This window comes from Podarcis gaigeae (assembly GCF_964106915.1).
Source record: "Podarcis gaigeae genome assembly, chromosome: 6".
In the NCBI taxonomy this organism is placed as follows: domain Eukaryota; kingdom Metazoa; phylum Chordata; class Lepidosauria; order Squamata; family Lacertidae; genus Podarcis; species Podarcis gaigeae.
This window is the reverse complement of record NC_139682.1, coordinates 67924844-67941961: the sequence shown is the minus strand read 5'-3', so window position 1 is coordinate 67941961 and position 17118 is coordinate 67924844. Positions and strand designations below refer to the sequence as shown.

The 17118-nt window shown below is 40.5% G+C and overlaps 1 protein-coding gene across 27 annotated transcripts in view; it reads right to left on the bottom strand.

The window, feature by feature from the left end:
- ADGRL2 (adhesion G protein-coupled receptor L2) overlaps nt 1-17118 on the bottom strand; it is a 353211-nt gene that overhangs the window by 81358 nt on the left and 254735 nt on the right. For all 27 annotated transcript variants that reach the window (XM_083743180.1, XM_083743186.1, XM_083743193.1 and 24 more), the window contains one exon: nt 4351-4564. In XM_083743180.1, the coding sequence (XP_083599306.1) occupies nt 4351-4564 (214 nt within the window). The remainder of the gene's footprint in view (nt 1-4350; nt 4565-17118) is intronic.

Here is a 17118-nt window from a genome sequence, read left to right as displayed (position 1 = left end):
TTGTAAGCTTAGCGTATGCTCATTTAGTATATTAAATGCAGCAGAACATAAATCAAGACAACCGATTTAAGCAGGACTGCTTGGAAGAGAGAAGGGTATATCTTGATAATGACATGGGCTGAAAGGAGCATGGCCTTTTAAAGTGTTAATTCTGCCTTTAAGATGTTAGTACCAAATTTCATTTTTTCCATGGAGATTTGCTCTGGGGCTAATATATTCTTTCAGGAGCCATGAGGCTTGGCACAGAACTAACCTGCAACCCCAAGCTATTTTTTCCAAGAGTTCTTTTAATATATATTAAACCCAATGCTGATTCATACTATTCTTAGATGTGTGTCTGGCCACTTATTTTCAATCAAGGCAGATGTCCTTCATCAGCATGCATGCGGTCATCTGAAGGTTCTGGCCTTGACGGCAATTTACTACACTACATCTCAGCCTAAGGTTGGGTGGAAAATATATGGCCAGGAATACTCCTGAAGGCAATGTAAGTCAAAGCTTAAATCAATACTATCAGAATGCTACACGAGAGAAGCCCCATTAAAGGGCATTGCACCTTGCATGCACTGAATTCTTACGGAAAAGAATCCGTCACTGCAACTGCTGCCAACAGAAAAGTATTAATGGCATGATTTGAAAGGAATCTACAAGTCTTTATTATTATTTTCCTCCTCTTATTTATTGGTTTAACTCCGGTTACATTATTTGAGATACAGTAGTAAAAGGCTGTTGAGATTTATTTTTCTTATTTACTCAATTACGCATCAGTTTAAAATTCAGCAAAACCACAGCAGAAAACCACGCAATGGAAGCATGGATTAAAAATGTCCTCTGGCTTATTTTTTCTGTGATTTGTTTCAGTGCAGTGTTATAGTGTTTTTTTCCATTAAATAATGAAGTGGCCCATCACTAGATTAATATTTTATTTAAAAGTTTTTTAAAATTAAGACAAATTTAAATCTGGACTATAAAAAGCAAAGAAACTCTGTTAAATACCCCCCCCCAAAAGACTGATATGATTTCTTGTACACTTTCCCCCCTGTCATGTGTCAATCATTCTGTGCCATCAAGACTGACAGTAATGAAACTGCATTCAGGTGGGAGATCATGTAGGATAGTTGCTAAGAGCTACAGATTATAAAAATAGTGAGTTTAGACAAGCCGTTCTCAGTCTCAGTCCTAGCCTACCTTGCAGTTGTTAAGGAAAAAACAAATTCAATTGAAATAAAATTATATTAACCAAAAAAAGAGTTATTCAACATGGTGGTTTAGACCTCAAATCACTTTAGCCCCAGCCAACGTGGCCATTAGGCAGGATTGAAAGGAATTCTAGTCTAAAACATCTGGAAGACACAGCCTGCTTCCTCTGGTAAGTGCTAAAAACTATTAAATATTGTTCAGGTAAATGTGCCACTTCAGTCAGCCCTAGGACCTTACATTTCTTTGCTTTGAGAACAAAATGAAATCACAAAATGTGGTCAGTGTTAAAAACTGACCTTAAATAAAAAGAACTCTGCAAACACTCATCTGACTACAAATTTACTTTTTGATATGAGTGTGTAGAAAGAATGCCCGTGTCTGTGAGTCTGCTTTGATGTGAGCTCTAAATAAAGGAATGTCTAAGAGGAGAGTGTCTGGCTCTGATAATCATGTACAGTAGAGGTTTGTCAAGCATCCTTCAGACTCCTGCATTGAAAGCCAATGACATGCCAAAGGAAAATAAGGACCTGATATCTGAGCTCAGTCATTTACAATGACAGCTTTGATGCACATTCATTCAGGCAATGCACTTGTCCAAATTGGTATCTGATATATGACCATCAATACAATCAGTTTTGGGGGCAGAGAAAGAGCAGCAAGTATCCGGAATACTGAGCGAAAGAGAAAAGGGGGGGGGGGAGTAGGTTGCAGTTGACTAGATGACACCTTTCACACAGAAGACCTTTCAGAAAATAGTAACTGCCACAAGCTGCAGAAGGAGCAGCAACTAGAGTCACATGAAAGCAGGGAAATGCCCACATCTAAAATTGGAAAAACTCTAACCCTAAAAGGCTTCATTCGCAGTAACACAGTGCCCTCTCTGGATGAGAAACCTGGCAATAAAGCAGTGAACATTAAGGACATTTTAAACTCATGTTAAGACATACCATTTTAACACTGTGTTGGTGTAGATTTTTTACAGAAGCATGTTCTAGATGCTGTCACAAGGCATATACGGTACAATTCTCCAAAATGATTTTCTGTAGGGTGCACTGTAATGCGATAATGTAGTGGGGAAACCATTTTCTCAAATCGGTTTAGGTTTTCTACCCATGCAGACCTGAGGCTTAAGGGGCCTAAAAAATTCAGGATGAGATTAATCAGATGAGATGGGTGATTTCCCTATCCAACTATCCAAGACCGTGAGCTCTAGTCAAAGAATTTCCTTTATTCATTATCGTTTGAAAGAAAAAGAGCCAGCCTTGTTTTCACTTGAAAGGAAGCTCATCTGATATTCCTGCACTCCCCCCGCCCTTGCTCTGACATGCAATGCTCACAGGACAGGATCTGATCGGAAAGGTAATTTATTTTTGTTTTGCTTTTTTCAGCCATGTGTCACTCACTTTGACAAAAGGAATTAAAAACATCATTTGTCAGAAAGATACTTGAGTCCCAAAGAATATCTCCATTTCCTGTTGCTTTCTTCCCCGAAATAAATGGGCTTTTTCATCATTATACATTTAAGACAATAAAAAGAAAAGGAGATCTCAAATTAAAGGTCTAAGAATTTTGAAAGGCCTGCCCCTAACCTACAAATAGAAAGGTCAGGAGAGCAAAGCAAGTAAACATCTCTTGTATTAAGCTTTGACTTCATTCACAGCTGTGTCCTGTGAAGGATAAATGAGTGGCAGAAACACGTTAAGGGGGCACTGCTATTTGTTTGAGAAGAAGGCGTGGTGTGTCATCATTTACTAGCTGGGTACACCTAGTGAACTAGAATCAGTACACCAATGGACATTATGCAGATTATTTCATTTCTTATGGAAGTGTTTTTAAATATACCCTTTGTATCTGGCTGGATAATATTTAAAGACGTCTTTCTGTGCAAGTGAACTGATTTTGTGAATAGCCTACAGATGCACAAGCCCTCACAATATCGGGAGGTTTGGTGGCTTTTTAGTTAAAAGAGCAGACATGATAGAAGTTTATAAAACTATGCAAAGTGTGGAGACAGTGAGTAGAGAAAAGTTTTTTCCCCCTCGTCTCTCATAATACTAGAACTTACTGAAAGAAGTTGACCACATAAACTAATCCGAAGCAGGAGTTTCTCAGTGAACTCATTTTTCTAAATCATTTCCAGCTTTTTGATTGCAGTGGACTTTATACCCTTTGTGGGAAAGCTTAGAAATGATCAGAATGACCAAAAACTTAACACACGTCATCAGTTTAATGACTGGTTGATTTCCAGAAATTTAAAATGAAGGGTAAATTATTCAAATGCAATACTGTTTTCAACTCCTTTTTTTAAAGACCTATGTGGATTTTTGTGTGTGCGTGCGGTGGTGGGAAACAATAAAAGATTTAACATACTGAAATTTGCATTGAAGCAAATGGATGGACAGAGTTTTAAGAAATATTTCCATAGCGGTTACAGAAACTGACCACTCTTTGGTCAATTTACCAAAATAAGTAAATAAATGTTAAAACATGTTTCTAATCTGTTCCCCATGTTGGGAGGGAGAAAAAAAGTGGGGTGGCTTTTGGTCTGTCAGATGCCATCCCAGCCCATTTCAAGCACTGTAAATTTTGATAAAGGTTTATCACTTTCAACAGAGGTTATAAGAGTGGCTACTCCCCCCGCCAATAAGTTCAAAGTATAATCAGGTTTCTTTTTCACCTATTGTGTAGGTGGGCTGGTTATTAATTTATTTATTGCATTAAGATTGCAATCCTGTTCTCACTTACCTGAAATTCTATGGCACTTCCTTCTGAGTAAATCTGCATAGACATGTGCTGTTTAATTAGCATGAATATTTAGAAACTTCTTAAGCAGGTTCTCAGAAAACTTCTGAGTGAGATTCTGACCTCCCAGAAGACAAGGATATAGCAACATTTCAAACACATTAAAATGTTTCTGTCTCCTTGCAGTCACCTTCCTGCTTTTTTATATATATATAGAGAAAAAACTTAAACCAGAAGATTCTCAAACACTTGCTAGTGGCTTTATTTCCTTAGCTTTTCTAGATTAAAATGACTGGGGTATTTGAATATTTTTTCCCAGGATTTTTGGGGGGTTTTGCGGGGGGTGCTAAAGGGAACAAATTGTATTGCAACTTTCTTATATGAATTCCTTTTCTGTACTGCTCTTACCTTTGTGTCATAATCTTGTAGGCATCAGGGAGGAAACATTCTGTGTTTTCCATCTGGAAAGGGTCAGCATCGCAAATCTTGTCGTCTGTCCGTCCATAATTAGCACTCTCTATCATAATGACATCACTTCCTGGACACCGAAGGTCGATGGAGTAGCCCTCGCAGGACAGTTCTCTCCTTACTAAACCAAATGGTAATGCTGCTCGACTGAAACCTAAAAAGAAATTAGAAAAAAAGACCTTAAGTTACAAAGCTATATATTTGGGGGTGGGGGTTAAACTCTTAAGGGCCACAGCACACGTAATCATGGGGAAACTGTTCTAATTGTAACTATCATGGAAACTGTTATTGTCCAATGTAGGCTGCATTAATGCATGTTTCATACTAGATATGGAGGACATAGCATGGAGAAAATAAACATCTTGTTCACACCGTTCCCATGTCATGCTTAAAAGTAACAAATGTTCAGAACACATTACCCTACAAATAAACACATGGTCGGAGCTCATGATGATTATTTTTTTAAGTTATAAACTTCAGAGTCTACAAGAAATGGCCAAGAGAAAACAGGGCCTTTCTCAACCCTACACAAGTCAAAACTCTGCAAGGACGATGAATGGAATTTTCACATTAAAGTGCAGATTGGCGGCTGAGTGGCTGGGTCACATTCTGGACAGCAGGTTTACAACCGTGCTTACAGCCATGAACCATGCTTAACTAGCTGTACTTTGTGTTCTACGGCTGCCACAATTAAATTAAATTACTTATTTTTAGCAGATGTTTATGATTGGCTTTCTCTGTCCCTGGGACTGGGTCAACCATTGGACTGACTTTATTTTAAAGTCGTGCACCGAGCAGTAAGTCCCTATTTATTTTCCCTGTCCATCCCCCCCCCCCAAGCCATTGAACTTAAAACAGCCTGCAATGTTTATATAGCAAGCCCTCACACAGCTTTCCTTACCCCCTGACTCTAAGTAACAGAGGGGCAGGGCACCTACCTGTGAAAAAAACAATAAAAAGTAACAGGCTTAATAAACTCTGAAACCTAAAACCAGTGTGGGTCTTAATCCTCCTCCAGTTTCCTCCTCCCCCTTTCTGCTCTTTTCATCTTGGGATTCCTTGTGCCTGTATTGTGCACTTTCACATCTATTTCTTCCCTTTGAAAATAATAGTGTTCCTCTGAAAATTATTGCCAATTTTATTAAGACAACAACAAGAAGAAGAGTTTGGATTTGATATCCCGCTTTATCACTACCCAAAGGAGTCTCAAAGCGGCTAACATTCTCCTTTCCCTTCCTCCCCCACAACAAACACTCTATGAGGTGAGTGGGGCTGAGAGACTTCAAAGAAGTGTGACTGGCCCAAGGTCACCCAGCAGCTGCAGGTGGAGGAGCGGGGACGCGAACCCAGTTCACCAGACTACAAGTCTACCACTCTTAACCACTACACCACACTGGCTCTCCCCCCCCCCCCCCGGTCAAAATAAGTTGTGATCATTCATTTAGCTGCCTGATGTAACTTTCAATACCTATCCTGTAGAGCTACATTTTGACTCTGCATAACCAGTTCTGCCTCCTTCAAATGTGAGGGGCTCCACCCTCCTCTGACACTTGGTTGGTTCACACATCAAGCTAAGTGAAAAATGAGGAAAGGTGCTGGACTCACATACTAAATCCAAATGGGAAGGTTCGACAGTGATAGGACTCCAAAATACTTGTGCCAGTCAGGACTCTCAGTAGTAGGCTAGGTGGATTCAGCTTAAAATAGAAGGAGTCATCTCCCCCACCCTCTCCCTCTCCCTCTCTCTCTCTTTCTCTCTCTCTCTCTCACACACACAAACACACATACACACACACATGGTAGGAAGCAACAATCCAATCCAATGCACATCTACTCAGAAGGAAGCCCCTCTGAGCACTACTTCTGAGCAGACATGCACAGGGCTGCTCTCAAGATTTATTCAGCTAAGGCTTTTAAGATACCCACATGAAGGCCGTGCTTTAAACACTGTGTGACAGTACAATGGATAAATACATTCAGCGCAGTACACAGCAGGTTCACATCAGAGCCAAAAAAAAAGCTGAGAGTAAGAGGATAGCTCTTTACGGATGTATACATTATGCATTTCTGTAGCACTTTCTTATACGCGAAAAGATATGGAAATCCCTTCCTTATACAATCCTCGCCAACAACCCTGTGAGGGGAATTCGACTGAGAGGCTCTGGGTCCACCCCCACCTCAAAAAAAAGCCACTTAATGTGCTTTGTAGCTCAGCCTAGATTGGAATCCTATCCTACATTAAAACCCACACACCATTTATTGTGCTGCATAAATTCTTTTCATGAGATATATCAGAAACTGGGGGGGGGGGGGGGAGAAATTTTCTCCAAAGAGTGGCAGCATCCGAACAGGAACTGTGTAACTGCGTATTTCTAGAACTGGGAGAAAAGAGGCCAAACCAAATTCAGAATGCAGTGGTGCAGCATTTGATGTCTGGGTACGTGATGGTGGTGTGGTTTAGGAGAAGTAACCATCATCATAATTTAGAAACCAAATGTTCACATGTTTTTGCTCAAAGGTCTGTCGTTATCGGTTCAACTCTTGAATGAAAACTGCAGGAACAGAGGCAGCTGAAGGGGATCCAGGCCAGATCATCCAACCACCTTCTGATGACGTCACTCTACATAATATTGCCAGTTTGCATATGCACGGCCCATAGGTACAATAGACGGCTTTTTTGTTCTTGTATAGAATCTAGATGTTCTCTAATATCTTGCAGCCTGTCTCTCTGACCAACCCCTCTTGATGTCATTCATCTATAGCTCAGTTGGCTAGAGGGTGGTGCGGATGATGCCAAGGTTGCAGGTTCGATCCCCATATGGGAGGGCTGCATATTCCTGCATTGCAGGGGGTTGGACTAGATGATCCTCAGGGTCCCTTCCAACTCTACAGTCATTTGATTCTATGTCATTTGTTGATCTGTTGCAGCATCAGTCTGGTGTCATTGTCTTCTCTGATTTTATTAGTTAAGTGCTCTGATGAAAATGCTTAGTATTTGTGCAGTGCTTTGAGGGTTCAAGGACGCAGGTGGCACTGTGAGTTAAACCACAGAGCCAAGTCTTGCCGATCAGAAGGTCGGCAGTTTGAATCCCTGCAACAGGGAGAGCTCTCGTCGCTCGGTTCCTGCTCTTGCTAACCTAGCAGTTCGAAAGCATGTCAAAGTGCAAGTAGATAACGGCATTTCCGTGCACTGCTCTGGTTCACCAGAAGCGGCTTAGTCATGCTGGCCACATGACCCGGAAGCTGTACGCCGGCTCCCTCGGCCAATAAAGCAAGATGAGCGCCACAACCCCAGAGTCGGTCATGACTGGACCTAATGGTCAGGGGGCCCCTTTCCCTTTCCCTTTGAGTGTTCAAAGCAACCCACATGACTTATCTAGTTGAAATCTTTTCAATAACCCAGTAAGGTAGCTATTATTATCCCACATATTGCAGTTGGGCAGACGGAGGCTGAGGAAGGGTAGCTTGTTTAAGGTTACCTAGTGAATTCATGGCAGAAGTATGAGTCTCGATTCATAATTGGTTTCAGCCACTATGCTGCCCCGGCTTCATGAAGGCTTTTTGACAAAATTGCCGGGAATCAAGGATATACTTGTGTCTTTATCAGGCTTCCTCAAACTCAGCCCTCCAGATGTTTGTGGTCTACAACTCCCATGATCTCTAGCCAACAGGACCAGTGGTCAGGGATGATGGAATTGTAGTCTTAAAACATCTGGAGGGTCAAGTTTGAGGAAGCCTGGTCTTTGTGAAGCAGACTTCCAAGATCAAGGAGGAAATCTGCTAAATTTAGTTATTGTTGAACTCAGATTTCCATCAGCCTGAGCCAGCTGCTTCATTAAAAATGATCAGGGATGATGGGAACTGTCACCCAACAACATCTGGAAGCAACCTCTTTGGCTACCCTTGAGCACATCTAATTGGTGAAACTCAATCAGCAGTTTTGGAATCTCTCAAAGAAAACAAGTCAAGTGCCTTTGCCACTGGCAAAAAATAAAAAAATACAAACTAATATTTTTTAAGAGCAGAAAGTATATTTTTGAATTACATATCCATGAAGGACAGAATTACAGTGTGAGTCAGGGGTTAGCTAGTTCTGTCTTCCAAATTTCTCCTATACTTTCCCAATAGTTTGGGAGAGGTTGTATAAAACAATATTGTTCCTACATTCCAAGGTTAATTCAAGATAAAACAGATGATAGATAAAGAGTTAACTATAGTTTTGTCCATTTTTAGCAACCAGCCACCTTCAGTTTAAATATCATTATTATTTATTAAATTTCTATACTGCCCTTCATCCAAGGATCACGGGTGGTTTAAAATTTAAAACACAAAAAAACACTCAACATAGTTTTTGCCTGGTGCAATACATTCCAAATGTTCTGTGCCAAGCCTTAATAGAAAATAAAAATCATAGAAGCTGAAATAGATAAAATGGAAAAAGGGCACACCAGTAAAAACAGTAAGTAGATCTAGTTTGCTTATGAAAAGCTGGAAACGAATTTGGAAACACACCAATTAGTTCACTGGTTTACTCAGGCGCAGAATACAGCAACGTAGGCGTTTTGGATGCAGTGAACATGGGTGTAAAAGATGGAGCGGGAAGGGTAGGTACAGTTCTACTCTTTAACCTACATTGCAGTCTGTGTTCTATATCTGGGTAGTTCAAATATAGAAAATAGTAAGGTTCAGGTCTGGTCAATTTCCTAGCAAGAGGCAGCTCCTTCCCTGTCTTCCTGCCTTTTCTGTGTCACATTTTGGAAAAAGACAAATTATGTGGAATGATGCAGTGTGTACAGCAGCAGAAGCAATCCCTCTATAAAATCTTCGCCATGTCATTACCATCATTAACATATGCAAAAAAGAACTGCTTATAAACAAAAGGTCTTCCAGCGAGCACTGTGATCCTTATATTTTAGTCTCTTTTTCCACACACACCCTTTACCGATAAAGGCAAAAATAAGCATTTCTAGAAGCAAAGTGTAATTCAATCCATCTTGCAACCCTGACAATAATAAAAATAAAAAAAAGAACTGGTGGGAGGCCCTGTGAGCAAAAAAAATCAATATTGCAGCTTTGTGCCGTGCAAATGTGAATACTGCCAAATAGCAGTGCTTAGGGTAAAATGAACTGCTCTGCTCCATTTTGTCCTCTCTGAACAAATGATTTTGAAAAGACAGCTTTTGGGGAGGGGAGGGGGAGCTATAAAATGTCAAGCAACAACTCCCTGTGCTTTAGGAAAGCGCTTGGAATAAATACTTCCCGGCAACAGGTGCAGTGAAAGAGGACTGAAATATATTCACATGCAGGAGATAACTCCTGGTAAACAGATGTGTTGCTTCACAACAGAAATTAAGAAGCCCAAATGCCTAACTGCCAGTCCTAGTAACTGCACAATTTCAAATCCCTTCAGATGCTCAGCCAATACTTTTGGCCACCAAACCACTTTCTAGATGTGTCACCAGCCGTTAATATTTTGAACACTCTGTTTATTATTATTGAGATTGTGTCTGTCAAGTGCACTGAACACACCCAATGACACATACATCATCTTTAGACTGCAGAGCAAAAGAAAACAGGTGTTTCTAATGTTTTTAACCAATTGTTTGGAAACTAGATACCGAAGGTACACTGATCAAGTTGGGTCTCCAGCTATTTTTGGACTGCAATTCCTATCCTCCCTGATCACTGGTCCTGCTAGCTAGGGATGATGGGAGTTGTAGCCCAACAGGTCCTGGTCCAGGACAATCAGATATGACTTCCAGAACAGCTGAACATTGTCAAGTAAGATCCTGTTCCATGGCAGAATATGCTGCCATTGATTATATATTTATTTTGTGTATACTGTCACTTATTTCACACACACACACACACACACACACACACACACGTGAATTCTATTTCTATGTGTTAAAACTGAAATAAAACTTAATGAGAAAAAGAAATAGTGAGCATTCAACATATAATGTTCTCTTGCATGCTTTTTTAAAATGTTGCATACCCTACACTTCGTTCAATAAAATAAATCAGCTTTTTCACTCCCAACCCCCCAGCTCATTCTCTGAATTGCCGAAAACCTCCATAAAAAGACACTGATGGTGGATTATTACTTTGTGCTCCAGATAAACTTTTCTGCACAGCTCGTTTTTATTTAATAAGAGCACGTCCACCGAGGAAGGAAAAGGCGGCTAAGATAAACTGCTTTCCCACAGTAGACTTAAAATGAGCTTCATGATCAGTTAAAATTGTTCTCAGAGGTTTAGCAAAATGGCATGCTTTGTTCCATTTACCATCCCTCTTTGCTTTAGGTAACTAAATGGCTTGGTTCTCGGAAAATCAATAATCTACATTAATCAAAGTACAAAGGCGATAATAACAGCTTATGCCCTCAACCATTTAAACTGTGAATAGTAACAATAGGACCTGTAGTGAGGAGGAGAACTTTCACCTTTGGATTTCCCCCCCAGCAGAGACAAATAAAAGTGGTTGTGCTGTTTCAGGCTACCATCAATTTTGCTTACTGTTAACAGTGAGAAACCTTTGGGTAAAGCATAAATCACAAGAGTACCTCTTTTCTAGAAATCTGACATTATTCCAAAGGACATAATGCAAGTTACTGGAGATAGCATGAGCTCTATTGGAGGATAAATGCATACCTCTTCCAAGAATGAAACAGTGCCTGCTTCTTCTTTTATCTTTTTGCTCTCAGAAAAGAGCATTTGCAAATATCACATTCCCCACCCCCAAGAAAAAATAGAATGTTTACAGTTGTCTTTCTGAGAGTCTTTGGAAACCATGAAACATGATGACACAAGTTGCAATGGTACATGTTGGGCAGCGTTTCAGTTCTATTTGTGAAACAAATGAGATGCTCGTGGAAAAGGGTTATTACATTACCAATCACAACAAAACAAACTACAGGCAAAGGAAGGCAAAATGTAGTGTTTTCAGTATCTATCTTTCCACTAGACAAAATATGAAAAGTGCAGCTTTTAAATTTTCAGCTCTGATGAGTGGTCATGTGTCCTAGCTTCCAGAGGGGAATCCTCTGTCTATCTGATGGGCTGTCTGGTTCTGGTTCAAGGCTGGTTTAAAAACAGAGCCATAAGAAAGGAGAGCAGGGGCCTCTCAGTTACCCACCAATAACAATTAGCATCTGGACACAGTCTTCCCTTTTCTGGTCATGTGCATTGTATTTTGATCTAATTAGCATGCACACACAGTTTATGCAAATAAATTTCTTTCCCCCCCTTTTGGTTCTTTTAGAACCATAGAATCGGAGAGTTGGAAAGGACCCTGAGGACCATCTAGTCCAGGCATCCCCAAACTCGGCCCTCCATATGTTTTGGGACTACCATTCCCATCATCCCTCACAACTGGTTCTGTTAGCTAAGGATAATGGGAGTTGTAGTCCCAAAACAACTGGAGGGCTGAGTTTGGGGGTGCCTGATCTAGTGCAAACCCTTGCAATTGTCCCATATGGGGACTGGATATGCAACCTTGACATTATCAGCACCATGCTCTAACCAACCAAGCTATCCATAAAAGGATAGCTTGGTGAACAGTAACTGGCTGCCCTGGTTCGGATTTCAGAGTAACCATCTTGGGTGATAAAAGCCCCAAGAAGGCCCAGGAAAGATGCCTCCTGTGTTGGCTCTATACTATATACTAAATCCCACTCTTGCCACGTATTACAGTCCTATGAGGATCCCATTCATACTCCACCAAAGGACATCAAAATTTATTTTTATCATACAGGAACTGCATGCAGAAGAGTAGAGAGGGCTGGAGGAGAAAGAACATCGCGCTCCATTACTCTTCTGTGCTCAGCATAGAAAACATGTGGGTTGCAGGAGAAGGGAACCCCCTTCATCTAAACCCATGCTGGAATACAGTGGGCTGGTGGTACAGATTTGTAACTGCTGTTGCTTTCTCTGCCAAGCCCCAGCATTATGGGGGGGGGGGGTGGTCTGCAGGCTAGTAACTCTTATGGACTTATTTGCATGGCTGGGCTACACTTATGCAGTATCAGCTTGGTTCTCCATGAAGCCAATAAAAAATGAATTAATATTTAATATTATTTAGATCCATTAACTTACATGAGATTAAATCAGAGGCTTACTGGTTCGTGGAGCAAGGTGTAACTGCTAAAAGAATGAAATAATCAGGGGCATCTGCAAGGACTCAATGACTATGAAACAGTGATCTACCAAAAAAACCCAGACTACGAAGCCAAAGTTTTCCATACTTGGCAATATTTAGGCTTGGTTATTGCAATGTGTTATATGGGGTGCTACCTTTGAAAAGGGTTCAGAAACCCCAGCTTGTTCAAAATATGGCAGCCAGGCTGTAACATTGAAGGCACCAGAATGCTAGTTTCAAAGTATTTGTCCTGTTGCTAGTTTCCTTCTGCTGGTTCTCTTTTTAAAAGTTGTATTTACTATGTATTATTGTTTCTTTTAAATTATAACCTGCTTTTGTAGATTTCTTAAGTGGAAAGTATGTATGTATGTATGTATGTATGTATGTATGTATGTATAAATAAATAAATAAATAAGGCTCTGTAGCTCTTATGACCAGAGTCGTGCGCCTTCCACAGTGATATAAATGCATATGTAAGAGCGGATCTAAAAACACACAATATTTTAAATATGCTCATCCTGCCAAGTCATATGATGTCTGCCAAGTGGCTGCAATCCAGAGAACCACACATGTGCTCATTTAGGATTTCTTGCATTTTTTCTGGGATGGAACATCACCTTGCACATGCATAAATGGGCTGTCTGGATCATGGCCAGTGAGGGTAACCAAGGAATCACAAGACAGGCCAAAATTCAACACATGGCTACAGACATTTAAAGCCCTTACTGAATTCAATAATACGGAAGTATGCAGAACTGCATTCTCCGATTTAGCATCTCAGAAAGTAAGTTTGGGCGCATTTCTCAGTGGGTCTCTGAGAGCTTCTGTTCATTTCAATCCTTTGCAAGAGCCTTCAGGAAGGAAAAGCTTCTGAGTTCAGAACAACATCAGAACAACTGAAACAAGGAAGCACACAGTACAAACAAAGGGAGGTTTTGTATGTTTGTCATAAACAACTAAGTTGTGCACACAGAATAAAGTTTGCTCAAGCAACAGGACCTCACCTGCCTCTGCCCTACATGCCTCCCCTAAATCTGCTCTGGAGACTTAGGGGAACCCCCAAAGGAGGTTTAGGGGGCATGCAGCAGGAGGAGAAGGAAGGAAGCTTCATTGCACAAGTAGACTGTATTCTGCACGCACTTCCCCACTTAGCACTACATTGAATGCCACCCTTTGTGTCAACAGAATTTCCTGCTGCGTTGCTTTCTCTTAACAGAAGCTTGTAGCAGAACGAAAACAAAACCCACACATTTCAGGGTTGTTGTGTGTTTTTTTAACGTTTGTCAAGTATAATTACTTAATAACTGCTTTTGTTTTTGAATTCTCATGTAGTCCCTGTTGGCTTTAAAGTCTGACCAACCACAAAGCTGACAAAGAAATGGGAAATAAGAAAAAAAATAACAGCAACAAAAAAGTCTCTCTCTAAGCAAGACTCAAAAAGCCACTGCTGAGTTCATAAACTAACAAAAAAGGGGGGAAGGGGTGCCTTTGTTGCCAGGCTTTACAAACCACATTGGCAGCAAAACCTTTTTGAATCATGAATGAGCATTCTTCTCCTTTCTTTCGCTTAAACTCGGGTAGATTTCGTGGGACATTGAATGTGGATGATAAATAATCTGCCGACAGAAGACCAAACAGCTCACAGCTTATATAGCATATTAAGACTTCAGTATATTCTGAAGACTGTTGGGCCCTAAAAAAAACCCCAACAAAGTTGGGATATACTTAGTCTAAAGCCATGTTAACGGAGACATCTGCATCCCCTTTCGAGTGCTCTACACATTCCCAGAAATGGGGTAAAATCTAAAATGGTAGCTTCATGTTGCCTAGCACACCACTTAACTCGCTGAGTAAAGGAAGGAGGGGAAGGAAGCTGGACTCGGGGCAGAAATTCCTAAAGGTACTTCAGTCACCACTTACGCTAGATACACTGTTGTTTTGTGGTTTTACATTTTTGGAAGCTGCCTAGAATTCTTTGGGCGTGATTTAGATAAACAAACATATACACTTGAGAGGGAACTGCTGCTGACAGGTAGAATAGCAGTTTGCTGCCCTTGTGAGCCCTAGGATGAATTCACATAGAATCACAGAATTGTAGAGATGGAAGGGACCCCAAGGGTCATCTAGTCCAACCCCTGCAATGCAGGAATCACAGCTAAAACATCCATGACAATGGCCATCCAACATGATAGTATGCAACTTGATATGTCATGATATGGAAATCCTGGGGTCTGTGGTAGTCATCTAGGAGGAATGTTCTCAAAACCAGTGAAGATACTGCTCCATCAGGTTACATAAAGGCACACAAGAGGTCTAAGGTGTAAAGGGACTAGCTAGTCTGCTTGCATAAGAACACAATCTGTTCTGGGGTGACGTTCGCACCCCAAAAAGTCCGCAACTAGAGAGCTGCTTCTGTGCAAGCACGGAGTGCGATAGAGCGCTTCTGTGCATGCACGGCGAAATCCGGAGGTTTACACTTCCGGGTTTGTCGCATTTGCAAACCGAAAAGACGCAACATGAACCTAACGCAACACAAGGTATGACTGTAGTGATAATTTCTAGTTTTCCTGAAGTCACTACTGCCACTTTATCTTAATACAAGAATCACAATGACCATTTTTATGTAAATATTGAAACAAACAAACAAAAATTATCCTCTAGAACGGGTTGCTAAATCCTAAAAATTTGAAGTCTGTAGCTACCACTGCAATGGCTAACTAAGCACGTGTGCACATAGATTCTAAGATTAGAAGGCAACACAGAGTTACTAACACTCAAAAAGCATTAACCAAAGAAAAGAGCTTTCTGATAACAATGTGCATCCTGACCCATTCAAATGGCCCTCAAGAATACTATTTAGTAGGCAAATTGTATTCTTACACCACTTTGTCATTATCATAGCTCTATATTCGCCCTAAACTGATACAATTATGGTATACCTGGATCAAGCACAAACATACCAACTAAATGGTGGATTTCCTGGAATTGAAGACTACTCTTGCCAGCGCAGTGGAACTAAACTACAGTCAGAATTCCTACAATTGATACTCACTGCTCCCCATGTTAGAAGCCTAGGTTTCAAATTCCCAAAACACAGCACATTCATTTGCATGTTGCTCAACTGAACTGAGCTGAAAATGCAAGTACTCATAGGAGCTGAAGTGTATAAAATGTGAGATTATCTAATAAAGCTCTCTACGGTGTTCATTAAACCAATGACAGCAGTATCACTATTGTTGGGGGTCATTATTGCAAAACAAAGCATTTACAAAGTGCTGACTCAAGTTATATTTTCAAATGGGGTCAACTTAACTCTTTCTGTGTGCACGTTCTTTTGCTTGCATTGTTCCAAACAAGGATCTTCCTTTTCCTTTACAATAAGTTTGACTTGCGTGATCCATAATGTGACTATATGCCATTAAATCAAATGAGGTCATGTAATGTATGTAATGTATGTATCTAAGATTTTATAATATCTACTAAAAGGCACCCTTGGTCAATTCCTATGGTCACCTGCAGTTTTTTATGGCAATATAATTAATTATATGTGTTGTGCTATTGGTGCCTAAAATGCCCACTCCTTGGCAATCTGGTTAACTTCTATTCTAAGCAGCATGAAGCTGCAGCTCCCATCAAAATCAGTTATAGGATGGTGAAGAATTTTTACATCATTTTGTTTTTCAGACGGTTTTGTAAATGAGGAGCAGAAACTTCCTAGATATTAGTAGGCAGCAACCACAATCTAAAAATGATATTAAGGATCCTAGAAACACCAACCTTTCAGAAGCGCAAGAGAACAAATTGATATATAGTCCTAGCATTAAATTTACTGTTATTACTTCAGCTACTGCACACTAAGTAGAACATACTTGAGAAAACAGAAAAGGCCTGCAGTAAGACTGAATGGCCAAAGGCCATTTCCTAGTTCAAAACGGGGGGGAGGGGAGCAGTTTGCCTCAAAAACCAACATTTTATTTGCTGATAAAATGATGAACTGCATATAGGTGGTGGAGGGGGGGAGAGGAATATTCCACTTTCTTGAATGGAATAAATCTGTGTTCAAATAATTATTTGCCTCTCAGTCAGCATGCTCTGGATTTGCCATCATGGGATATTGCTCCCTGGAAAAAAAATATTTCCATAGATCCAGGCTTGGCAGTTGTTAGCAAAGCATCTGCTATGAAGCTCAGCGTAGTCAGGTCCAAAGAGACTGACTGGAATCTTCAAAGTTCATCAGCAGAGAAACTCCTGAGGGTTAGAAATCCTGTGACTTAAACATGATGACACAGAAAATCAGAAGTAGCGTGACAAGCATAATCTACAGTTACTGATTCCCAGCACCACATCTTAATTAAAAGATCACCATTCCTCTAGAGACTCACATGCTATGGTGATACACGCCCTAGAAATATTTAAAACAAAAAGACGCAGCTGCTGGGATTTCACAGTTGGGGGGGGGGGGAGTTGCCATAGAGTAGCATGCAGATAGCCTAGCTGGGAAGAAATAAAGAGGGGGGGTGGAATCCAAAACACAAACTGTATTGTTTTTGTTAAGTGTGAATCCACTAG